Source organism: Festucalex cinctus, chromosome 8 (genome assembly GCF_051991245.1).
Source record: "Festucalex cinctus isolate MCC-2025b chromosome 8, RoL_Fcin_1.0, whole genome shotgun sequence".
NCBI classification, from domain to species: domain Eukaryota; kingdom Metazoa; phylum Chordata; class Actinopteri; order Syngnathiformes; family Syngnathidae; genus Festucalex; species Festucalex cinctus.
The window spans coordinates 14,013,083-14,040,683 of record NC_135418.1 but is presented as its reverse complement, the minus strand read 5'-3'; the positions used below and the strand labels follow the sequence as shown (position 1 = coordinate 14,040,683).

The 27,601-nt window shown below is 39.4% G+C and overlaps 1 protein-coding gene across 4 annotated transcripts; it reads left to right on the top strand.

Moving 5' to 3' along the window:
• LOC144023357 (RNA-binding protein Musashi homolog 1-like) lies at positions 1-27,601 on the top strand. Of its 4 annotated transcripts, none has more exons than XM_077528671.1 (14): positions 1-156; positions 622-662; positions 1,218-1,299; positions 1,417-1,501; positions 10,762-10,803; positions 11,146-11,238; positions 19,438-19,486; positions 20,288-20,370; positions 21,045-21,162; positions 21,553-21,633; positions 22,141-22,197; positions 24,101-24,157; positions 24,292-24,446; positions 25,473-27,601. In XM_077528671.1, exons 1-14 carry the CDS (start codon positions 92-94, stop codon positions 25,512-25,514), a joined length of 1,050 nt encoding a protein of 349 aa, XP_077384797.1. In that variant the 5' UTR covers positions 1-91; the 3' UTR covers positions 25,515-27,601. The 4 variants fall into 4 exon arrangements, with proteins under 4 accessions (XP_077384797.1, XP_077384796.1, XP_077384799.1 ...); XM_077528670.1 differs by having other exon boundaries at positions 21,045-21,192; XM_077528673.1 differs by lacking the exon at positions 22,141-22,197.

Sequence of the window (27,601 nt, the reverse complement as noted above, 5' to 3'; positions counted from 1 at the left end):
GCCCGCCCCTGAGTCTGGAGCAGCAAGCGGCGGAGCTTCACTGGCTCTCCTCGCCTTCTCTCAGTGCGGGAATACAGCAGCGGAGAGCGGCATGGACACGGAAGGGAGCCCGAGCAGCCTGTCGTCCGTCACGGACAACTCCCCCCACGACCCCTGGTAAAAAGCCTCCGCCTTGGCCCGGCCGATCCGGCCCGGTTCGAGTTCACCTTGGACTTTTAAGTTGAGTTGAGTGCGGGAGCGGAGCCGAGACAAAAGACAAGCACGCCGTGTGTGCGTGTTTCTGTGTGTGTGGGATGGATCCACTGAGCGGAGGAGACGCTCTCTTTTTATTTCCACATCCATCGTCCTCCGGGAGGCCACATTTTACTCCAACTTCTGCACCATCAACGGAAAAAAATCGCTCCCTTTATTTAGTCACCCTTCTCGTCCTCTTGGGGATTATAACGGCCCCACTGGCCCATTGGTGACTTCGCAACATGGCCGATGCTTTCGTCTTACTTTAATGATGCTTATATGGCACGCACCGACCCCACTTTTCAATTCTCATACCGCTGCTGTGTTGTGCTTTGCTAGAACACGCGTTTCCCTATGTGACTTACTGCTTGTGTTTCTCCCATTCAGCAAAATGTTCATCGGGGGTCTGAGTTGGCAGACGACACAAGGTGAGCTGTCCCGCACGCTACTTTACACACACGCACACCACAGTCGAATGTGTGCGTGTTTACGCTCGCATATTCCATTCAGTTGCAAATAAACTGTAAATAGTTCAACGCATGCCTTTCTGTTCATTGAGGATCAGCTCTTAGGATTTAGTCTTGCCGAGACGCGAGGAGATTAACGCTGCAAAATCATGGAGACACACTGAGCGACTTGTGTGCTTTTTCTCTAAAACAACGTCTTATATGTAACGATCGATCATGCCTTCGCAAGTTTACACATTGATGGCCACGCTGGCGTGTTGTTTTGCTTACTGCAGCTCTCCGTGCACCCTCGCAGGAGCCATGCGCGCAGCACACTGTTTATTCCCGCCACTATGCCCCCCTTCCCCGCCCCCCACATCTTATTATCATACTGACTGCAATGGTGTCCAAACAACAATTACCATCAAGTGCAGTGTTGGTTATGTGGGTCCTTAAAGAGCTGCTATATGCTTAATGTTTAGATGTATAAATTGTCCTTTCCATCATCTCACAAGTAAAATGATTGCAATGTTGCAGAGGGCTTGAAGGACTACTTCTGCAAATTTGGAGAGGTGAAGGAGTGTATGGTGATGCGAGATCCCCTCACCAGAAGGTCGAGGTAAGAAGGAGGCGTGTGCACCCCATCGTCCAATCGCTGAATTGGAACTATGCAAGTTCTATTCTTGTACTTAAGGGAGATTTAAGTTTAAGTACTATTCTTTATTATCCCTTCCAGGGGTTTCGGGTTCGTCACATACGCGGACCAGGCCGGCGTAGAAAAGGTGCTGGCCCAAAACAGACATGAGCTGGACTCCAAAACAGTGAGTCTCACTTCTTTTAGTTATGGTGCCACCCACTGTTGTAACTTTTCCAAATGTGTGTTGCGTGTTTTCGCCCTCAGTGCATCTAGCCAGCCACCGTATGGCTTGTAAAGTTGAGGAGTTGGTTTTGGAGCAACCTCCTCCCCCTCCTCATCCCTTCTCTGTGCTCATTTCCCCCTACAAATCCTGGTTCACGGCGCCAACATGAAAGCGTTCTTTCTTGGTCTTCATCGCCATGGTTACCTGGGGGACCTGAATGGGGTCGGAGCCCCCTGCAAAACCCTCGCGGTGTTTATGCTGCAACTTTTTCTTTGGTAGAAAACATTTTCTTGTGGTCTTCAATGAGAGGAAAAAAAATGTCGGGAAAAGAAAAGGGTTGCAGAGTGACTGTTGTGAATGTCAGAGTGGCTGCTAGTTCAGTTTTAATTACTGACACTGTTCCTGTAATTTCCCCTCCTACACATGTAACGTGTGGGCGCTCAACAATGTTCAGAAATGTGTCACACACAACCTGCGTGTGTGATGCTGTGACACTCCCATTTAAATCTCTATGAAGGTGCGAATGTTGCTGTCTTGGTCATGTAGATTGGGCGTTGCCAGCCTATCCGAACCTCATGTGCACACATAACAATAGGATGATTTGAGAGTGAAAATGAGTGGCACAGCATGGGCCCAAGGGTGGAGAAAGGTAGTGTTGGTTAGTTGTTGGAGCAAGCCTGTTGCCGGGGGTGACGCCAGGCACTGGAGACAGTGCTGTAAAGTACACAGCCTGTTGGGATTTATGTCGCCATAACAACTTCTCAGCTATTTTGCATTCATTTAAGACCAACTTTATGCGTGTGTGTGCGTGTAGTAGGGCTATGGATGGACAAACACAATAATTACGCTTCCTGTTTGCTAGTATGTGAATTGAAGATATTATCGAAAGAGTTTGAAAGTATCTGAATGCATTTGCAAAGTAGCATATCTGGGGGAGTGCTCTGCTGGGAGTTCATCTGACACAGCAGTGTTTTCCTCATAATGTTTTGTATTTTAAGTGTGGAAGCAATTTCCATGTAAGTGTAAAGTGTTATTTGAAATGTCAAACTACTGTTTGAGAGCTCATCCACGCGCGTACAGTATTTGTGTGATGTGAATGCGTGTTTAAAGGTGGAATGTGTATTTGAAACAGGGTGTTTCATAAAATTTGCTATGATTTGAGATGTACATATGACAGAAGGTCAAGGTTAATGAAACTAAACAGTCTTGATGTTGAACTATATTCATTCTTCCAAATTTGAAGGAAAAACTCAAATAGATATGTGAATTTCATAGCCGATTTTCAGGCCATAACGACGGAGGACAAGCAAAAACAAACAATTTTGGGGTGCTATAAAAGAGAAACTTGAAGAAGGGGAATTCGAGGAAAATCTTGTTTTCAGTTATGAGGCCACTTTTCATTTGAATGGCAAAGTCAATAAACATAATGTTTGTATTTGGGTGAAGAATATCTGGGGTACTGAATTGACATGTCTCAGGTAGAGTACATGTTGAACAGATAACATACCTTTATTATTATTATTTTTTTAATTCTAATTTGGTGGGATGAATCTTATATTGTTCAACATTGTTAGTTTCATTAACCCTGATCACATTTGAATCTAAAATGATGCCAAAATTGATGAAACACCCTGTATAGTAAAAAAGCTAAACAATTAGTTTGTGACATACACATTCTTAAACTCGTTCGGTGAACATTGTGTAGTCATCCAAAAAGACAACAGAGAAGGTAGCTTCGTCTTCAATCAAATGTTTAAATGGCTTTTTTTTTTTTTTTTTTTTTATATAAATATCGGTTGTTTTATTAAAATCTCAAATTTGCAAAAGATATTAAACACTGTCAGTTAACATGTTTTACAACTTCACTATTACAGCTACTTCTTAAGAGTAAGACATGAAATCTAAGAGACATAATTGACAATTTACGTGTATCAATATTTGAGTTTTACATGACGCTTGAAGACCCGACAGCTCTCTGTTTGATAGAAATTACATGAAAGACAAACATTCCTTAGTGGAACGAGTAAACATCATCTGAAGCCGTCTCCAAATGAACCCAAACCTTTGGTGTGTGGGAAAAAAATGCTTTAAGGTATAACATATGACAAGGATAGGAGATATCAGCAGAGTGCTGCCGCCTTTGTAAGTAAACTACATTCACAGGTGCAAGGTCCGTAACACTGCGGACACATCCGCTTATGTGTGGTATTAAACATTTACAGTTTTGTTCACATCCAGCTTTCTATTAGAAGATGGGAGACTTGTGGAATTTGGATTGAACACTGAAACTCTACTAAAAGGACAACAAATTGGAGGTCATGTATTGTTTTTAGAGAGGTTGTTGCTGGTTAGATTTCCTGCCAGGACAGAAAACGGCCGTAGGGCAGCAGTGTGCTGTTTTCTGGACACAGCAGAAGGGCACAACTGGTTTTTGTTTTCTCGGGAGAAATACTTCACTGGAAGCAGTTAGAGGAAAGAGAAGGGGTGAGATCAGTATTTTTTTTCCCCCTCCACTTTGTCTAAACATGGATTTAGTCCAAATTATTTTAGATTCCTGTGTTATGACTAATAGTTGTCTTATACAATATGTTTGGATGATTTTTGGATCATTAATGCTTAGTTTGCATGATTCTGCGGAAGTGTGAAACTGCCAATGTGGAGTCAACATTTTGGATTGGAAAATAATTTCTAACATATTTAAATACATTCAAATGTATGTACAAGTACGTTTGAATATAAATGCGTTCGAACAAGTATGTTCGAACATACTTGTATGCTGAATACAAAAACTTAGCCCCCCCCCCATAATGCTACAGTGTATTGACTTGCGTATTCACAAGCAAGAATTAAAAAATATAAAAAATTGCATTCAGCCTACATTTTATCAATGTGCTCATAAATGAATTACTGCAACTGTACATAAACACAGTTTACTCATAAATTACATTTGCAAATACATTCAAATGTACTTGTAGGGTAAATGCAAAAGCTGCATTTGCTATGCTACAGGGTATTGATTTACACACAAATTTGTTTTTTTGTTTGCTTTGTTTTTTAGCATTTAGTCTATGTTATACCAATATGTTCAATAATTAAGTATCTAAACACAGTTTATTCGTAATTTTGCGATTTATTATGTCTGCATTGCATGATTTCTGTTTGGCATTTTTCACATAATGCCACAAGGTATGCTCATGTGCAAGTCAATACCACTTGGCATTATAGGAAAAAATGCTGAGGATTTAGCATTTAGCCTACAAGTATGTGCAAATACATTTAAAACTGTGTAAATATATTTAAATGTATTTATGTGTATGTTTTTGTGTTTAAATGTATTCACAGGTACGTTGAGACAGATTTGCTTGTCAGTTGTTAACGTATTTGTCAGTCAAAAATGTTTACTTTACATTGGCACATCCACACATCCGTATGACTGATGAATGGTGCAATTGACTAATTTGATTCATAAATTAAAATATTTTTATTTAAGCTGAAAATTATCTGGGACATTGAGCATCATTTATTAAATAAGTCTTAAACTAGAAATGCACTGACACATGTCAAAATATCATTCACGCTATTTGAGAAAAAAAAAAAAGAATCCTGGGTCTTTGAGAAGCTGTCCACAAACTTCCTTACAAATTGATTTAAGGAATTTTGACGCAAGACTACAAACATGCAGTGACTACAGCACCGCATCCTTAGCAGAGGAAATATGACTTTTTAGCCCTTTAGACCAACTAAGGTGCAGTGTTGTTGATTTTATATATATATATATATTTTGCTATTGGTCGCATGGCCTAATGCTTTCATCTGCAGCCACACTGAAAGTGCATACGCTTTGAAGCAGCTGCCGTGCACCGATGGCAGTGCACTTCTCTACTGGTCTAACACCTGGTTAGCAGAGCCTGGCTGTTGGCCCGAGCTCTACTGGAGATTAGCGGTTACTGCTGACGTGGTCAAGACTTGAACAAGGGGGATGGAGGAGGTGGAAGAGAAGAGGAGGGTGGGAGGATTTCTGTAATTAGTATAGATCTGAAAAGCAACTAATCGGATTGAAGGAAACAAACTGGATTGGGCTTCCGAGGGCCATGCACGGCCTCAGATGTGCGGATAAAGCCTGGACGGGCTGTGAAAGTGGATCCAGGCGCTACAGGCGCACGCCACCGTTAGCTTAGCACGCATGCCCGATTGCCCGGCCTGGCAAAGCAAGGATCTCATTGGCTTACAATGGCATCGCGGTTTGGTTTGGTAGATTTGGGGCGGGGGGTCCTCATTAGTAAGCTTCGTTAAATAATTACTTGTGCCATTGTTGAGCTGTGCACTGTGTGCAGACTGGCCCTGCTGGGTACAAACCAAGTCTTTCTCTATACTTTTTTTCTCATTTTGCCCATAGCTGTTTGTTGTTATGATTAAACGTGATAATACCAGAGAGTGGTGCCTTTTGTTTGCCATTTTGTTCAAAGAAGTTGCTCGCACGATACTTGTGGAGGTGCAGTAATGAGCGAGTCAAAGCATGGGTATGTACGTTGGTGCTACATTATCAAGATGCTTGTGTATATACTCCAGTATGTGGGCCTGTGGGGGTAGCACGGGAGCCCTAGTTCCTCTACGGGCCCATCTGTTTTGTACTCTTTGTCCTGTTAATTAATGAAATCAGAGGGGCTGCCTGCTGGGACGGCCCCGCTGCACCGCTACACTGGACAGGCCCACTTTCTCATGAGCCGACTCTGTTTTCCAAATGAATGCTTTCTCCTTCTCCCTGTGCATTTTCTTCTTTATTCACTCCCCTATTTTTATTTTACCCATTAGGTTACCGGATGGGAGTTGTTTTTTGGTGCACCAGGTATTTTATGCTTTAGTTTGAGGCTATATTTTAAAAACAAATGTTTTTGTTTTTCAGTCTGTTACACTGGTGAACACGCTGGGCCATGTGAGGTGACTATTGGTTGTAGATTAGTCCTAAAAGCTAAGCTACTAAAAAAAAAAAAAAAAAAAAAAATCATATTGCCGTCACTTTGCTGCATAGCTGGAGCACAGGTTGGGTGTTATGAAGCAGGGTGTTAGTCAGAGCATTACGAGAACACTCAGTTATAACTCTTTTGAGGAAGAATTGCTTTCTTCTCACAGTGGACACGATTAGACACATTTTCACTAGTTGACTGTTACATGGTCGAGACACTTCTCAAATGTCAAGCCTCTCTGTTCAAGATGTGAAGAGCTATTTCTGAGTGTTGCAAACAGTGACCTGGCTAAGCCATTTTACTTTTGCTTTTGTGGCCTGTCTGTCTCCCTCAAGGCTAATTCAGCAGTCTTAATAGATGCTTTAGTTTTCATTTATCATAGCCTTCCTCTGAGAACAGCCAGTCGTAGAAATGACATGTTAGATGCATTCTGTTTTCTCGCTGAAGTGGAATGATTTTTTAACAGCATGGCATGACTGTAGTAGCCAAAGTAGCACTACAATAAGATGCATTAAGCCTAACCTAGTCATAGTTGGTACGGTAACCATCTGTATTGTAGGCTGTTTTTACTCTAAGAGCCCCTTATCATTTATGTTACATTCACACGAGTACGTTCAAAGAGATTTTCCCACACCACTAAAATTAACAAGTAATCACGTTTTTCATTAATTTTATTTTGAATAAATTTAGTCAAAGGCTCACACCGAATGACATTCATTTCAGAGGTCTGGACTGTATCATTACATTTAGAAGATACAAATACATGTAGTCCTGTGACTATTAAAATAAGTAATTAATGGGGTCTATTCCCTCTCTTCCCATACGCCAACCTGCAAATAAGCTGGATCCAAATTGTTGTGTTTTTTAGTGAGCACTTTTGCCATGAAGAAACATTGCCGCGTGATCTCCCTCTTCCAATTGGAAATTTTTGTCTTACATTCACATAATCACAGATTAGTTATTCTGTTAGCGTGTTACACTTCAGAGTTCTGTGTGACCTTTGCTCCATGTAGTTACATATTGAATTTTGGGTCATTTTTGTCAAACCACTCTAGAGGTCGACCGATATGTTGTTTTTTGTTTCAGGGCCGATTCCGATGCTGGTTATTAGTAGTCAAGGGGGACGATAATCAATATTTAGAGCCCGCATTCATTTTCAAAAAAAAAAAAAAAAAAAAAAAGGAAGATATTGGCGTAAAAACACCTCTTAACTTTGTTAAAATGTCTTTAAACATATTTTAATTGAACTGCTTTTCACGTTTGCAAAATGTTGCATTTTTTTTTAATCGTAGATCACAAAATCTTTGTTTTAAAATTTAAACATAAAATTTTAACTCCCAGGGTCATGTCTTAAAAAGTTAAATGAAAACTTAAACACATAAATAAGTCCCTGTAGTTTTCTACAGTAAATAGTTTTCAAACAACAACAGAACAAGTAAATGTTAAAATTCCACTTACTGTATCTTAGTTTTAATTTCAGGTGCAGAGATTTCTGAAGGCCCTAAAAATTTATGGGTCCATAATGGATGAGTTTATCCGATGATGAATAAAAAATAACCAATTTGAGACTTATTTACCCTTTTAGCAACTGGTATGTAGTGGTCATATTTGGACATTATGTGGTATTACCTGAGCTAGCTTGTTTAGTTTCGATGGCTAATTGTTAGCCTCAGAACTTTGATTTAAGTCGATGAAAATATTAAGTGGTTCGAGTTGTGCGACAGGGATATACTAAATTGTAGATAATTGGTAAAATTGTAGATAGTAGTAAATAATTATGACTAATAAATATTTTATGTTTTTTTTTTTTTTTTTTAGAATAAATTAACAGGCTGAATCTGGTGAAATGCTTATCTGCCAGTGACCCTTAGATAAATAGTTCCCTGAAGTTTTCACAGTGTTAAACCGGTCTCTTTTTGCCTTTCAGATTTGTTTAAAAAAAAAAAAAAAGCCAGATGCCAATATTGGTCAAAATTCCAAAAATGGTCTATCTGTAACCATCGATCCCTAAACCACTCATATCAAGGAGGATGGTATATTTATTGAGAACATTTGCAAAATGAGAAGCTGGTTGGCACATGTAATCATAAAGCTGGTAATCCTATGTTAGATATCAGATTGGAATACTGGAAGGAATGTCATGTGGTCACTTCCTGTCGCCAATAGTGCGTGTCCTTGTCACCTTGGTGTACGCTGTCTCGAGGCTCGAACCAGCTGGAGGTGACACAACGCTTCTTGTCCTTGTCTTACTTGAAGCTGCAAAGTCGGCCGGCAATCCCTCCCAAGGGCACGGCTGCTGCATGGTAGTTACCAAGGCTTGTGCTGTCCAAGTGGCCGCAAAGACACTTAAAGGTCCTCCAAGGATATTTTGATCTGAAGTGTTGGCATCAGAAGACAGGAATTATCACAGGAGAGAGATGAATACATTGTCTGAATATAGAAGAAAAGCTTGCTCGCTCTCGTATCGTGCGCATTGCTCGCTTTCCGAGTGCGTGTTGTCTGTCTGGCTCTTTGATAGGCTCCTTTTGGTTGCCAATATAAATTCAATGCCTGTGTGAGACACAAGGGGTTTCTCTTCACACATCCAATTATTAGAACAAAGATGGAAGCCTAAGACCTTAATACACTACAAGGTTCTGTGACCTAAAAATCATCTCTTGTTGGCTTGAGTGAGAATAACACAAGATTCCACGCAAATTTAAAATGCCAGACTGGGCTTTGCATATTTAGCATTATTACACGCCAGCTCATTCAAAACTCATTTGCTTCTAATTTTATCTATAACCTTGACCACTGCTCGAACATTCCAGAGGGGCAAAATATGGATACATCAAATCTTGTTAATCCTAAATGGAGGTTGTCTGGATTTGTCAGTGTGAGCAATCCTTCTGAAAATCTGAATATTACACGCATGTTCGTTGTACATTCCAGAATGCTATACTCTTGTCAAGTTTGGTGTCAAGTCAAATTTGTTTATTAAGAATATTACAGTTAAGCCAATGTGTTCACGCCCTAATGTGTATCTTGTTCACCACGCCCATGTGTTTGGATGTTTGGGGAGATTGCATCAACAAGGGTCTACTGTACATATACATACTTGAGCATTAGCATATGTTCTATTTCTGGACGTGTTGCCCTTCATATGCGCTCAGTGACTTAACTACAGCGTGTTTCTTGGAGAACTGAACACTCTTGGAGGATGAATTCGTTTTTACATTCATGGCACGCAGGAACTTAAATTGTAGTTTAACATACAGTTTATTTTTTTGAATTTTAAGGGTCCTAAAACTGCAGTTTTGAGGGAAAAATATTCATATGCTTATTCTTATGTTACAGGGATATTCATTGTGTTTTGAAGCTATTATTTTATAGCTATTGTTAGGGCTGCGGAAAAAAATGGCTAAGTCAACCACAAAACTTATTTGACAAAAAATTCTGCCTCAAAATGGGGGGAAGGGATTATGGGATTGATGGAGTAAAGTTTTGGAATTGATTTGTTTGCTAATTATTAATAATAAAACATTTATGTGAAGACAGTAAAGACACTTATTGTAACAGATAAATACCAGTGTGCAAAACTTTATTTCGATAAATCTTTTCCATTGTTTAAATTTTCAAATTTAAAGAATTTAAAGGTGGTAGAATGGTGAAAAAGATTGATTTTCATTAATATAGTCATTTACCAGGGTTATGAATCCGTAAAGATGGGTAAGTACCGATACCAAGTATCGGTATCTGTCCGATACTAGGCCTTATTTCGAGGTGTTGCAACTTGTAACCTCTAGTGGTTGTTTTACAGTCAGGAAAAACTGGAATTAAACATCCATATGAATCAAACTGTAAAAAATGAAATGAAAAAGCACAATATTTTCAAAATGTATTATTTTTAAGAACCTTTGGAGACGTTCTTGTTTGATTCCCAACCAGAAGATACAAATACACTTCACTTTCTTTGACTTATATTTGGCCAAGGTAGGAATAGGAATTTGGGGTTAATATTTAGGAGATATTTTCTCTGTTTAAACTGCTGGCACTACCTTTTCCAACACCCAAAATATTAGATTAAAATTTTAGAAATTATTTTGGGATGTCAGCCACTCAAAATCTTCAAATACACTACTAGTTTGCTGCTTCAGTAGAAATCTAGCATTCACAGTTTACTAATAAGTTACAACGCAATCAGTACGGTGAAAAAGTGTTTGCTATTATGTATATATGACTAAATACAAGGAATCTTCCCTCCTGTCTCCCACACAGATCGACCCAAAAGTGGCTTTTCCTCGCCGTGCTCAGCCTAAGGTGAGTGCGCATGAAAGGCGGAGTGATGTCACCCGTAATCGCTCAGCTCCGATTGGTTAGGATTAGCGTCGGTCACATGATGGAGGAGGGGCGGCAATCCACTTGACCAGCCTGACACTGTGACCCTGTCACCCTGACCCCGCCCTCCCCCATCCTGACCACCGGCCTCACCCCTCCCACTCACACACATTGACATATTTGCACACTTATATGAATGGACACACGCAGCATGTGTTAGCCTGCGCGCGCTGCTAAAATTCAGCACATTTCAGCCTGAATGTTTTCAGAAATAGCAAAAAGTAGCATAATAAACAATGCTTTGCTCCTTTTGTGTGCTTCTAGTTGGTCACCCGAACAAAGAAGATCTTTGTCGGAGGACTGTCGGTCAACACCACCCTTGAAGACGTGAAGCAATATTTCGACCAGTTTGGAAAGGTAAGCTCGAAAGAAATCTGGTGACTAGACCGCACACCTGTGATAGATAACATTTCTGTCTGATCTTGTACATTTTTTAAAATCATCTCACTTAGTGTGCGGCTTCTTTGAGTGAAATATGGTGCAAGGCGAACATGCTGTGGAGACAGATGCGTGGCTAGAGAGAGGGAGGAAGAGGGGAGAAAAGCAATGAGGGGAGGGTGAGGGAGATGGCGGGGGACTGAAAGGGAAGAAGCAACCCCCCATAGAGCGAGAGGGAGGGGAACTAGGAAGGGTTGAAGGGCAGAGAAAAGGAGGAATGTTGGGATGGCGAGGAAGAAATGTGAGCTTGAATAGTGGAGTGGAAAATACCAAATGCACCAAAGTATCCAGGCTGCATACTTTTTACTTTTTGGCTGAGTGTATTTTGCACGGGGGCGCGGGGCTGAGACTCTTTTAGGACTTGAGGCTTTTCTTTATTAACTAACCAAATGCAACAGCTGCTTCTTTAACCCCCCCCACCACACACGAAACACATCACATTTTACCCCAAAACTCAATACCGCAGATGCGCTTCTCCAACACGTACACACACACATAGCTTGTTGCTGTGGTGACCTGCTTTTACCCATTGTCCCACAGTAATCCAGTGTTGTTGTGTTTTTTTTTTTTGGGGGGGGGGGGGGGGGTGAGAAGTGCATTTGCATGAATGGAAAGAGGCGAGTGTGACAGTGGCACAGTTTTGGCTTTGAGCAGAGGTGAGCTTGCATACATTTGTGTAGACAAAGAGGGCAGAACTGGCAGTCAGTGATCCAAGAAATGTTACTGGGTTCTGTTGTCAAAAAAAAGTCTGCTAAATAATCTAAAATTGGACATTGTTTTGTGCTAAAGGCCTAATATGTTGTTTTTCTCACTTGGCATATGAGTCAGGCTTTTAAGCATATTTAAGGCGCTGATTTGATTCAAATGAAGTCGTCTTCAGCCTTTTTAACGACCAAGCAGTTTTGTTCAGTTCCGTAGGGTACACATTTGTAAAGGATGCTCAACTATCAAACCTGCACAGTATTGCTTTCAAATAATGGTCATTGGAGTGCCGATGAACGAGTGAAATGGTTTCAGAGGGTTATCAAGTTCATCGATAATATTTTTTGATAATTAATGAATTGTTTGCGTATCTTTTTTGTGTCCCAGTTGTCCAAATGGTCCGAATTTCAGCTCCTCAACAGTAAATATTCTCCGATTTCAATAGTCCTCCATGAAAGGTTGACAGATTATCTTCGTTTTGAACCAAATTAAAACAATTGCTATTACTCTGGGAAAATATATATATAAATAACTAGATTAAGTGCAATTTCTGCAGAAATTGTGTGGGAATGCTGATAGCTGAATGCTAAGCTGAATGGTTATGAAGGAAATTGAAGGATAAATTCTGTGAAAATTGCAAAGGAATTAACTATTAATTACTACTACTACTAGTAGTAGTAGGGGCAGTAGTAGAAGTAGTAGTAGTATTACTAATAAATTTTAAGTAGTAACTTGGAGCTGAATGACAAATGAATAAAAAGAAAACTTGAATTGGAATCTGGTGAAGGTGGGATTCAAATCCTCGCCTCCTGTTTACTTAACCAAGTGCGCCACTGAGCAGTATCAGAGAGCTGGTAATGATGATCAGTTGTATGTATGGAAGTGGGCTTGGAAAGTGGGACTTAGAAAAAGTTCAATGTCAGTCCCATTGAAAATGAATAGGGAAAAGTTGATATTTATTGTGAAATTGTGTGAGTACTCTAAGTATTACGGAATCAGCCGATATATACCACGGAAGGTGAGATTGTTTCAAGTAGGTTAAAATTTGAACTGTATAAATCGGAAGTATTATGTGGGAGTTGTGAGGAGAATAAAAATCCGAAGAACATGTGGGATGCTTTCAGCATTCCCAGTTAATTTTTTTTAATGTCACTTCGACAAAAAAAATCAGCTTTTGAAAAAGGGATGGAAATTTAAACGTTTTAAAAATCCAATTCAGTGATTGATCAAAAAAAATAATTGACAGATTAATCGATTACTGAAGTAATTGTTAGTTGCAGGCAGCCCTAGTTTCACTTAAATGTTAGTTTACTGCGAGAAAACAAAATATGGGTGACGAAGGTAAAAAGCACTTACAATACAACGTAATACACTGATTGTCATTATGTAAATAATGTTAACACACAGCACTTCTCTGTTGTTAATGCTTTTCATTTTTATTTTCTGATTTACACATCTGCATCAAACTACAGTACTTACATAGCTGTTCTCCAGAAGTACTTGCACAATTCAAATTCGCACATGAGGAGTTTTCATAATCTGTTTTTGGATAAGCAGTTGGTGTACATGCGCACTGTTATTCTTTCAGGTTTCATTTTGGCCACGTGTTATTCTCGTTTTTAGTTGCTTGTTTTCGTGTAAACAAAGAGGACAGTCAAAAAACAGCATTGGATAACTTGAGAGGGCAAACAGACACGCATGCTCATAAGAGTTTCTTTACAAACTGATATGTCCTTCTACAGGCCTTGCACGTTACAGTGTTTCCATTTGGTTTTGCAGGTTTTTAAAAACCCCAAAGAATTATTTAGTTTGTTGACTTGAAAACATATGATTCGTTGTGTTGTGGGTTGCAGTCAATCTGGATTACATGTGACACTTGCAAACTCACTTCACAGGTGCTTGTGTCGTGTCATGGTTTCTTGAATGTTCCCAAAAATGTCTGCAGCCCTGAGACGAATCACTTTTCCCTGGTGGTTACACACTCTTTATATCAAAGACAGCACAGATTCCCCCAGAATACGAGAATATTTGGACTGTTTGGACACATGAGACTGAAGCTGTATCATGCGTAGCGCCAATCCCACAGTGCATTCCTGCTGAGCAGGAGGTATTTCTTGTTTATTATCTGAGCCTGGTTACAAGGTGCAGGTTGGGATGGAGTGGGGACGCAGTGTCCTGTTTATTTTCATACTGTGGCACCGCCTCAAAAAGAAAACACAGAATACACAGCAATTTCTGTAAATCTTTGATGCATACTGAAGTTTGTTTCTTTAAACATACTTCTGAAAGCACATCTATACTACTCTGCTTCATCAGAGTGTGGGGAAATGGGTGTTCATCTGATATGTCAGATGTGTGAGTTAATTTGCGGGATCCATACTGAACAAATGTTAGCTCCTGTATGTTAATATCTTGTAGCCTGTAGCGGCCATGTTTGTATTCAGACTTTCAGTATGTGAGTCTGAATCCCAAGGTGAAAGCCCTCTGTAATCTGCCTGGACCCAAAGCAGAGTTTAGACCACATCCCTTCTTTAACCAAGGCCGGCTGTATGAGCCGAGATTTGTTTTGACCTGAAATTCATAAGTTAAGTAATTCAATCATTAACATTTCACACAGTCAGTTATGGTCTAAAGGAAATCCCCGTTTCGGGCTTTTCATCATTCCTCTCTGAACTCTCTGTTAAGCACCACAGAGACAAAATGACTGCAAAAATTCTTGAGTAGAATCACAACCCTGGATACACATTAGTTGTCGATGGGGAACAGAATGGCAGAGTTAAAAGAAAAAATGCAGCATGGACAAGGCAGACGGGAAAAGTTGGGACTCCACTCACCCATATGAGCCAACAATTAGGAGGCTTGACTGAACACTTTGTCTGCTGGCCTGTTTTGAGAGCTGTCCGGAGAGAGAGTGCAAGGATGAAAGAGGGAGATGTGAGGAGAGAGCAGGGGGGAAAAATGTGAGCACCACACTTTGTAATCTACTATGACTGTTTACATGCAGGCAATATTCGGGTTAAAGTCAAATATCCATTTTTTAAAACATTCGGGATCACCTGTTGTTCACATGAGTGAGTGGATAGCTCTACTCCCGTATACACATATCCCGATCTAAACCACATCATTACGCCACTAGTTCGCCATTTTTGTTTGCCTTTTTTTTTTTTTTTTAATGTATTTCTGCTGGGTTGCGCACCAGACACACGGATCCATACAGTATACACGCATTTGTGTCTATACACATTACACACTGTGGCATTTTAGCAGTAGAAACAGAAAAAAAACATGAAAACGGCACGTAGAAATTAATGTATTCAAGTTAAGTTCCCTTAGCGAGTGGCAACGTAAGATGGCTGCCGTGCGTAGCCTACAAGTAACTACAATACTGAAAAGAACAAGATTAATTGTGAATAGAGCGTGCGCAGAAAACTTCCTTTCAAAGGTGATACCTCGTTCGCGTTTATATGACCAAATATTCAGGTTAGAAAGGGGAAATACAGGGGTAGTCTTATTCTGGTTTTTATTATTATTTTTATTTATTCTGGTCTGGTCTGACTGCATGTAATGTAATGTAATGTAATGGAATGTAGTCTTTGTTGAGTTCTTGTTCTTGTTCTGTACTAAAAAATGGAATACTAGTATTCATGACTACTTTTCAGGTGACCCTCATCTTGTCACGTCTATCAATCTTCTTGAGAATAATGACGCTGGTGCAGCGCTGAGTAGTTAGAGACTGAGCTGCTGCTGCTAAGCCAATCTCAGTCCTCCCACAGCTATCCAATCAGATTGTCTTACAGCACCCTGGGTAGTGGACATTGGAGATCGTCTTTTTATTGGGTTTGGCAAGGGCAAGGAGCTGGTGTGCGACCGCACCATAAGATCATACACGTGACAAGTCACTTTAGCGTAAGAGTGCAACGTTGTCTTCTGTGGGAATTCAGTGGTTTGCCATCTTTATTATCATGTCCTTTTAGCTTCCACCTCAGGCTTTTTGTGTGTTTGTGTGAAGAATTTGGCCTCCGCGTAAAAAGCCGCATACCATGCTAACCTAGCATAAATGGTTCTGATGCTAACAAGGGCTGAAACTGCTCATGTAACTCTAGTCTTATGATAACATGTTGGCTTGCAGCTGTCTACTTACCGTCCTGTTCCCTGGGCTCTCTGCTGTGTCATTGAGTTTGGAAGAGCGTAGAGTAGGGGAGGACAGAATAAACTCAATGAAGGACTGCGGGACTAGGGGGAATTGTGTGATGGCGGGGGGTGCTATATTGAGATAGATGGGTGTCAAAAGGGTCATGGAGACTGCAGAAGCAAGGTCCTCTCCATTTCCATCATCACCACATCGAGCTTGCAAACTTTTTCAAATGTGTTGGGACAAACACAGACGTGGCGAGTGTGTTCGTCATCTGAAGTAAGGGTTAGAAATCAGACGGCCTGGTCATCCCGATGCCTCCGCCACTCACGTTACACTGGTTTGAATTTCAGCGCTGTTGCAGCTTAATGAAAATAGACATGTAGTCATTTTCCACCTGTGTCGCCATGTGACTACGGCACAGTCAGGACGTGTCTTTGCATATTCACCTACAAATGACATTGTTGGCAAAATGATTCCCATTGACCTGCAAAAATAACTGAAAACACAAATGTGCTTACCATGCCAGTAGTTTTTTTCTTCTTCTCTCTTTTCACTTAGTAAGCAATGACACTGCTGGACACAGTGGCAATGTGTAAAAAATGCACACGTTCAGATGCGTTAGACGCACTAATGCTACTACTAGAGTGGGATGATTTCAGGATTGCAGATTGAATTGTGATTTATCTGACAGATATTGTGATTTCGATTTACGATTTTCTTTTTTTTCCCAAATGAAGATCCGGGCCAATGTTCACTTTTTACAGTAACATTTACAAATATGCCAGAACATTACATTATATCATCCAAAAATTAAAAGCTACTTGTATTTTAATAATGTACGGACGTTTTTCATATTTTTGTCATACATTGACGAACTTCAAATGGAGACTGAGAGCAGAACGATATGGCCTAAAATTCATATCATGGTATCAATTGAAACCCATAGTAACGGTTTCTATTGTCAAGAAATTAAGTGTAAACTTTTAATGGAAGTATCTAGTTATTTAAATGTGAAAAGCAAACATTCCTTCATTTCCTGTTATAGGAGGTAGAAAGAAAGATTTATTATTCTCTGTTTATTTTCACTCAAATTTAGAATTTTCATGTATATGTACGCTTTTTCTTCGGTGTAATGAAGTAAATTTAACATATTCCCTTAGCAAAGCTAAATTACTTAAAACTTAGATTTCATAAATTAGCACTCTAGGGTTCAAAATAAAGCAAACAAATGCAAATAAATAACTGATATTGTAAATATTTAATTTGTGACATTATGTATTTTTGACCTTGGCCTTGTACTGGATGGTGTAACTGATTCATTTCCGGGTTTTGGTGGGGTCTGCTTACTTTGTCGCTGTACTATTATTTTCTATCTCTAGTCACTTATTAATTTACCTGCTAATATTCTGTTCCTAGCCGGTTGTTTTCTCCCTTAATGTAAATTTACTGCCCTAGATGAAAGGATTAGTTACCACTCCCAGCCGTTTTCAACCCCCTTCGCTCCCAGCTGTTTTACTGGATTTTGACTGATTTTGCAATGACCAGAGAATATTATGTTCTATTGCTATAATAACATAGCAACCAAAAGATAGATTAGAGTCTCTTCTTTCATTGGGAAAATAAAGTATATTTCTATCTGCTTCCGTTTTGCAGAAACTAGCATTAGAATATAGCTAAGTTTCATAATTTTTCACAAATATGTTTAGAACTGTGGGGGAAATGAGTTTGTTTGCAACAAGGCCCTGGCTCTTATACTCTGCTGCCACCTGCTGGCGGTTTTTGTAATACTACCATTGCTTCACCCATTCTCTGCAGTTCAGAGGCTGCATCAAAGCCTTCTGTCTGCTCTAGTATTAAAAAAAAGTATAAATACGTCTTTGGGACACTTAAAGCATTTAAAATAGAACATATTTATACGTTTTTGGGAATAAATGAGTTAAGAGACATATGATTAAGAGTTCAGTTAAGAGGAGAGTAGCTATCTGTACCATGGGAGGATGTTTAGCTGCGCCAGCTCGCAAGTGCATCTCATAGCTTGTCCTCCGGTGCGCCGCATTAATACCAAATATTGCAACTAGTTTACTAACTATTGGTCACGAGCAGCATGCCACAGAAAAGGAAGTCAGCGTTGATGTGTGAGATTATAGTTGATACAACAGATTCTTGGTCAGATAGGAACGAATGCTGGGGGAAAAAAAAAAAAGATGCTTTAGCGATCACATGATCGTATTTTCTGGAATTGCGATTTGGATCAAAAATCGATAAATCGCTAGCTACTACTGCTAGCTAGCTACCATAACTTTTGTGGCTGTAATGTGACGACGCATGTTCAGAGAGTGATGTGCCTTTGAATGTTTGCATTTTAAACTTTGACCTCTATTTTCAAAAGGTTTTTGAAAATTTTAAAATGCCATAGACCTACATTATGGTAGTCTTTATTTTTAGGCTACATCATTGGCATTTATTTAATGTGAGTATCTGGTCTGAATATTGCAAAAACAAGCAACTAATTCAGTTTTAGTTGAACCCGTTTGTAAACTGCCCTTAAGACCAGACTACATGAGTGGTCCCGACATCGTCAGAAGCTTCAAAATTTTCCTGCCAGCGAAGGGCAGGCGGGCTGATGGTGGTTGGGGGAAGTGGTGGTGAAAAAGGGGAGGAGGAGGAATATGAATAGAGCAGTGGAGGAGGGAAAGGAGGAAAGTAGCAGGAGAAGGAGAAGAAAAGGAGTGCATGTTGACAAAGGCCCTTGTTCACTCTTTTTCAGATGTAAAGTGTTTGTCAGCAAATTTTCCATGTTCAGTCAAAACTTTCTCCTCTTTTGATCCCCACATTATTCAGCATTACTGTTTCACATTTCTCTCCCCCTTTCCTCCTATTGAAATGAGGTTGGGGGAGCCGTGTTCTTCTAATTGAAATTCTTTACACCGTCTCCAAGGCAATTGTAAACTTTGTAGACAAAGACGAGCAGCAAGTGAACGAATGAGAGGATAAAAGAGGAAAGAATTTCCTAAAGTATCTTGTGATTATTCGTGGTCCTTCCTGAAAAAGTGTGGGTTTCAAGTTACACACGCACGCGCACACAGAGCGGTCATCACTTTTTTTTGGGACCTCATTCTGTCTTTTCTCCTTTGTCACCTGTTACCCCTCCCTGTCCCTCCACCCGCTCCATCTGTTTTCCCCTCTTGCTCCAATGCTAAAGAGGGACAATGGCACCCCATGCTGCGTAATGATGTGTGTTGACGTTGAAGCCCATCCAAGCCTTTGCTTTGTTCTCACAGGTCGACGATGCCATGCTTATGTTCGACAAAACAACCAACAGACACAGAGGTGCGTAAAGAGCATCACACACCCACACGTACACAAATTAAAGTAATTGTGCAGGACCTTATGAGAAGTCCTCGAGGGAGAATAAGAGAAAAAAAAAATCTCCAGGCATATTCATGTGCCTTTGCACCCTCTACTCCTCCCTACTTCATTTATCTCCGTCCTCTCCCAGCGTGGATAAAGTACTGCGCCCGCTGAGGGTCGCAATAAAGGGTCAGAATGGTTTCAGGAGAGGATGGAACTTAATGAGATAAGTGAGGAATAAGAGGGAAGGAAAGGAAGGAAGCAAGGAGGTCATATAGATGAGTCAAGTGGGGGGAAACAAGGGGTGTGGCTGGTAGAGGTTAATTCAGGTGTTGAAGAACCACCACATCAACAACAGCTGATTGACAAGGGAGCAATGTGACGTTGGTTTCATGTTGCTGCCTCCCTGCCTTAGAAAAGAGCTGTGATGAAGGGTGAGGACAGCTTTCATGGACGGCCGTCACTCCTGTCCAGTCTATTCTTGTCTGCATGTCATCAGCCTATAATAGTCTTGTTCCTCCTTGGAAGCAAGATTGGGACCCATTTCCTGTTCAAATTTGTTCGATCGGCTCATCGGACCTGATATATTTAACACCATCAAAATTAATCTTGAACATTTATTTTTATTTTTTTACATTTTCTGTAAGCCTATGCAAAGTATATATATTTTTTAAGAAGATCTCTACTTTTACCACCTTTTTAAAAAAAAATGTTTTAATTTTATTTTATTTTTTAAACAGACAATAAGACATTACAAGAGTGTTTTTTTGTATCTTCCAGGCTTTGGTTTTGTCACCTTTGAGAATGAAGATGTGGTGGAGAAAGTGTGTGAGATTCATTTCCACGAGATCAACAACAAAATGGTAGGCAAGCTGAGAAAAAAAAAACACACCTAAGTAGCTTTACAAGAAACCCACAATATGAGGTACAACTGTGAGATATTATTTATGTATTTAGTGTTATCTCTAATTCTGCTTTGATAATAATTGTTCTTGTGTTTTTAATACATTTTGATACACACTGACAATATACTTAACATAGTATTTTATTTTACTCTACGGGTATGTAAACATATCAGCACAACTGTACATGTGCAACATCTAAAGGTCACTTAATGACACGGAAATGCTATGAATCGTCTCCAAAATTCACATGCACATCTCTACTCATGTCCACAACAAACTCTGAAAATATCAAAAACAATTGCCACAGTATTTTGGAGTTTGTGAGTGTTAGGCCTTTCCTTACCATATAGTTGCGCTCATAAGGGGAGGTTTTTCAAATTATTTCATAATATCATTGTTTTTCTTCAGTTTTTTTCCTTTTGGTTTGTAAAATAAATAAATAAATACAATAAAAATCAATAAACAAACATATTAGGCTGACAATAGATTGCCCTGGTTAAATTGTGAAAATATTGTACATTAGAATGCGTGTTTGTAAAATTTCTAAACGTATGTGTGCAGATATTCATAACTGGCTTGCTTTTGTAATTTCATTTTAGCGTCGCTGTACTGATATTTCTTGTGTGCTGTAGGTCGAGTGTAAGAAAGCACAACCAAAGGAGGTGATGACGCCAACAAGTTCAGCCAGAGGTCGATCCAGAGTGATGCCCTATGGGATGGACGCCTTCATGCTGGGCATCGGAATGCTTGGTACGACTAACAACTTGAACTACCTTCAAGGTGTTTTGCACTTGCATCCTAATGTGAATAAGCAGTATATAAAATGCTTGAATGTTTTTTTTTTGTACTTATGTCATAGGATGTAACACATTTGTTTTAGATATACAGTTATCTAATAATCATCATCTTTGATGTTTTTCGTATTAATCTACAAAACAATGTACCTTGTCATCCACTGGAAAAAAGCATAATGGAAATAATTAGCAGTTGTTTGCTTCCCTCTAGTGGACAGTTAGAGTTGTGGTTGGACCAGCTGTATTGATATATAAAAGATAAATGTTTGCAAAACTGAGTAGCACATGGCATATTGTTCTCATCATTGCTAAATGTTTTCATTTTTTATTTTTTTTTGCTGACAAGGCTACCCAAGTTTCCAGACCACCACCTACACCAGCCGTAGTTACTCTGGAATTACGCCTGGTTACGCCTACCAGTTCCCAGGTGAGCGTGTGTACACCCATTTTCACTTTGCACAGGCGAGTCGCCGAGAAGAAAAGCCAAAGGATGCGGGTTGTGGCATGTAGTGGATTCAGCTGTAAAGAGTACTGAGGTCATGAAATGTGTTGGAAGGCCGCGTGAGGGCACACACACACATGCTCCAGTTTTATACAAAGGAGCCTCCGGTGGAGTGTGTGGTCACACTTTTAACACTAGTCACCGTAATCTTCTATAAATGTCTTCAAAACCGACTGTCTTCACTTTCTCATGGCTCCGCTCAAATCTTTTGCTCTGTTTATTTTATTGACTTATGTAACCTTGTGTCCTCTGGCTGAATGGCGCCTCCTCTTCCTCTGTTCCCACCTTCCTGCCTTGCCCCACAATAGATGTTTTCACATAAAACGTTATGCTCTCGTCCTGATGTTCGTGTCCCGCTGTGGCTGTGTAGTGCGGCTTGTGGATGGTGACTGTATTTACAGAGCGCTCTCTCTTGACCTTCTCTGTTTCTAGAATTCCATTTAGAGAGGACCCCCCTCCTGACATCTTCCCACCCCCCTGAGCTGACAGGTCAGTAGGTACAGAATATATTTCATAGCTAAAAGTCAAATCACAATGTTTGACTTAATGCTGACTGAGATCAATTGTAAACTGATCCCTGATCAGTATTGCTACCTAAACAGGAGTTATGGTCCCATACTGATTTTTTTTTGGTTTTTTTGATGAGTGTATGAGGGAAAAGATCTTGTATATAAAAAAAAGACTACAGGTTTGGAGCTATTCCACACTTACTTACTTGTTGTGATATTGGATTTAACAAACATCCCATCCTAAATATCTGCCTATTTGCAACAAGGATGATCAGGTAGATTTATACATGATGTTAATTCTGTAGAAATTGCTTCCCGTGACCAACAGAATGTTAAAAAACAAAAAACAAAAACGCTGGCTCGGCTTTTAGAGTAGACCAGTGTTTCTTGACGATGTGTCCGTGGACCCCAAATGGTCCTTGGGGTAACTGCATAGTTTCAGTGGGAAAAAAAATATTTTTAAAACAATACTATGACATTCATGCAAATTACTAGGGATATTTTTTTCTCGGACCGATACTAGTCCGAGTACTCAACTCTCGAGTTATTATTATTATTATTATTATTATTATTATTAAACAATACCGATACCAAGTACCGATACCACTAATACTTTTGATGCATAAAATTTCCCTAAAAAAAACAAACAATGACAGGTAATTTTAAAGTAAGTCCTATATATCCCAATAAAGCATTTTCCTTAAAAATAAATGAAATTAATGGAAATTTTCTATTATTTTAATTTCTAGTTCCTTATGGTAAAACAGCCACAAGAGTGTGGCTGATTCTTGTATTGACCACCCTCGCGAGTACTGATACCTTGGAATATGGCTGGGTATCAGTCCGATACCTAGTATTGGTACTAACCTATCCCTATTAGAAATAGTATTATTTACTCAACTATAACTGAGATCTACCTAAATTTACAGAGGGTACCAGGACTTTTTTTCTCTCTTGTTTCACATCTGCAATTTGTTTCTTATTTTAATAAGAGACCTCATTCCCATTTGCATTGTTAAAGTTACTGCTTATAATGCAAAGTTAACATGATCTGCATTCTTTTGAAATTACGAGGCCCACAAGTGTTTCAGTGGTCGTCTATTAAATTGCCTCCCTAAACCCCAGATTGGGTGGGGAGTAGAGGGTCCTCAAGGTCAATTTAAAATAAGCATGGGGGTCCAAGGACATAGATATCTATCTACCGGTATATGGTTGTCTAAAAGCAGATCTTCTATCCAGCAGTGTCGTCACTGGTCGGCCATCTTAGGACAGGGGACTGATCAGTGTTGTCGGTGGTAAGGTGGATGATAAACCCACTGAAATATTCGAGTCGTAACTCACTGAATTCTTGACGGATCTACAAACGGATTGGTTTATTACAAACATTTTTATGATTAAAAAAATAATAATAAATAAATAAAAAAACACCACAGTAGTTGTTTGTGTCATATCCAACAACAAAAATGAAAATTGGTGGAGAATTTGGGAGAGTTGAGCAATCTGCAGTTATTTCAAAGTCCATCCTCCATCGACTGTAATGTTATGAGTGATCGATCATCCCTATCCTAAAATGGCCGCCCTATGACCACATACCTCTCATTGGCTCACAGCATGCCCGAGCCATTTAGTATTCTTATAGATATCTATGGTCCAGGCCCTCAAAAATGTTAAGAACAAGTACAAGTTGACTTCTGTAGCTGTCTTCATACTGCCCCCTAGTGAGCGTAATTTCTACTTGCACCTTTCACTCAGAAACCACATCCTTCTCAACATTGTTGTAAAGAAACCAATGCTCGATTTGATTTCGGTTTTATTTAATTCTGATGATTGATTAATATTTGAGCCACTGTTTAAGCTTCTTGTGTGTTGTTTTTGTCACATAGCTATTCCCTTGACTGCATACGGACCAATGGCAGCGGCGGCAGCAGCAGTCGTTAGAGGTGTGTACGTGGCAGAGAATTTAAGTCTATGCACTAGCATTGGTTAAATTAAGACCTTGCTTTGAACGAAACACTTGCAGAAGAAAGCAGTAGACCCGATTGTTCAAGCTTGACCTATCACCTCTGCTGTCCAGGCGCCACCCCTTCTCGCACAGCTGGATTTCTGAGTACCAGCAGCCCTGGACCAATGGCTGATTTGTATGCTGCAGCAAATCAGGACTCAGGAGTAAGCGGCTACATCAGCGCGGCTAGCCCCGCCCCCAGCACAGGGTTCGGCCATGGTATAGGGGTACGTCACTAATTCTGCTTGAAAACAGTGGATATAAAAGTCTACGCAAAGCAAATGCCAGGTTTATTATGATGTGAAATAAATGAGAAAGATAAATCAAAAGTTTTTTTAAATGCAAGTTTTTTCAACAGCAATATTTGCTCACTGTTCTTTTCAACAACACTCAGTTTTTCATTTCTGTATACAGCTCACCTGCGTTTGGGCATAAAAATGGATGTGTCGTGATTTTCATGCAGGGGTGCAAGAAGGTCTAAATGTGCCCACTCCTCAGTGACTTTACATCATCCACAAGTGGAGATTTTCTTGCAATTCCTTATAAAAAATGTACTTTGCGTACATCAATCTCCTGCATGAACTCCACTTATTATTCTAAATATGTATTATTATAAATTCTGTTTGGTCCAAAAGGAACTTACATAATTATAGTATTTCTATTTTTTTTAAAATTGGTTTTAATATTTTGTGTAAACATTTTCTTGTTTTGTACCAAATAATAAATGATCGTCTTACTGCACAGTGCACAAGCTTGCACTCCAACTTCATGTTTTTGCCAATATAAATAAATAAATAAATAAATAAATAAATAAATAAATTCTCTTTGGTCGAAAAGGAAGATATGTAATTATAGTGTTTCTATTTACTTTTTTAAATTGGTCTTAATATTTTTAAATGCTTAAACATTTTCTTGTTTTGTGCCAAAAAATAATAATAAATAATAATAATATTAAATAAAAAAATCGTTTGAATAATCGTGATTTCAATTATTTCCAAAATAATCGTGATTATTATTTTTTCCCCATAATTGAGCAACCCTAACTCCACCATTGCACATAGTCTGAGGTTATAAGTCATAATGGTGGGAAAAACTAATTAAAATTTTCATCTTGGTCTCATTTCATTTAATGTCACAGAAACTGGGCATTTGAACAGGGGTGTGTAGACTTTTTATATCCACCGTACATGCCTGAATGCTGGTCTTTGTTTGTGCTATGCAATCAATCTGTTTGTTGATTTTTGTTTCCTCAGGGTCCTCTGATTGCTACTGCGTTCACGAATGGCTACCACTGAGATGACTCAGGTCATGATTTGGGGGCTTCTCTTCTGCTGATGAGCCAATCAAATGCTGAGTGCCCTTTGGCGGCACAACCTGATTGGCTGGCTGCAGCTCCGCCTGGCTGTCCTGTGGCTAAACCCACCGACTGAATATCTTTTTAAAAAAAACAAAAAAACTGAACTCTGTTTTTGCTGTACTAATCTCACAAGAACATAATATCCCAGCGTGTCCTCATCCGGATCTTCATTTGACCCCAACAATATTCTTTTGAAACTGAAAAAAAAAAAAAAAAAAAAAAAAAAAAGCTGTGGTGACACCTTTGTCATTTTTGACAAAGCCACAAAGGACTATTTTTTCTAATTTTTACTGTACCTCACTGTGTTATGTTGCATCTTGAAATCCTTGAGAGCTGTTTCCGATAAAACACCAAGCACGAAGCGTTTTCCTCAAAAATCCTTTTTAACATACAAAGAACAAATCAACGACGAGTCATTTTTCTAAGCATCATGGAAATATGGGAAAAAAAATGTATATTTTGATAGTCTTGAAAAACAAACCTTTGTAATATTGTTATTAATATTGACATAACATGATGATCTGTGAGGTATTTTATTCTGTTATTGGTTTTAAAGCAATGTTTTTACGTCTTCCTGTAAGATATTGTACATAGACTTTTGGGATGAACGGGAAGGGCGGGTGAGGGACTACTGAACCAGCTGGCATGTAATTGGTTGATTTGGAGAGGGTCAACTTCTCCTTCACTGGAAGTCATCGATATGAAATGATATGTGGTCATCTCACTACTTACATAAGAGTAAACAAGGTTCTTGTGTACGTCTTTGGCCATTCCTCTCCAGCATTGACGCAGCGTGGCACTGTTGTTAAGACAAATATGTTCAGCATTTTTGTTCTTTTTCAAAGTCACCATGTTTTGAATGCTTTTTTGGAAGCAGCAGCTATGTTTTTTTTTTTTTCTTTCATCTGCATGAAAACTACTTAATGGATGGACAACGTTGATGGAGTAATCTTAAACCGGAAAAATCAGGGCTTTGCTGGGTTGTGTTTTTATTTTATTTTTTTCGCCATTCACTTCATTTCATTTTTTTCCCTTTTGATGTGTTTACACGGTGAGGCACCGTGAAAATAAATGAAGGACATTCTCTGAGAAATGTAAAAAAACAAAAACATCACAATAATGTTCTGTTCTCTTATCACGATTGAAGGTGCATGTGAATGCGTCTAAGTGTGTGTGTGAGCGAGTCCACATCAAAGTATGATATGGAATGACTTTTGGCAACCAATGGTTGCCTGTATTTGGTACTGATACGATCTCCCTGTTCCATTTTTGTCTCACTGCTTCCCTCACATCTCTTATTTTGTATTCATGGCTTTGTGCTCCTCCGCATAATTGTTGATTATATACAGTTGCTGCTCCATGTAATCTTGGGTGGAGGGGGATTTGGGCAGGGAACATGAAATGTAACAGGGTCTGGTCCCAGTCGGCTCTGATAAAAGGGTCTCGATGGAGGCAAACGCTGGCTGGAAGGCAAAGGCAAACGCTGGAACAAATTCAACATGTGCAAAAAAAACAAAAAACAAAACAAAACAAGTGACCTGTTTGTTCAGCCTTGTTTCATGTTGAGCATAGCAAGACACTTGAAGCCACTTCCTCATCCAGCCAGTCATTCCTGTCAGACCATCTGGGACGTGACGCAAAACTACTGCTGGACACCTACACTGTAACTTTTTAACTTACAATAAAGCAATAAGTTATTTTGTACCTTACAAATGAAGATAGTGCTATTATTGTTAAAGGCGTACTGTGTGTGGATAATCTTGCGGCATTAAGACTTTATTTTCAGATTTTTAAAAAAGTATATATTTTTTTCAGTGTTGAGACCTTGCTCCCCATGTATATTTACAATCTTTCTTGTGTTGATGTCAGGAAACGGGCCAGTGCTTTGAATTGAGCTTGTAGCGCCTTACACAAGGTCATCAAGATTCGGGATGGCCCTGCCAAGCTTTACAGAAATTCTTTTCTTACCCACTCACCCTGATATAATTTCAATTTTGAAATCTGAATAAATTATTCTAAAGTATA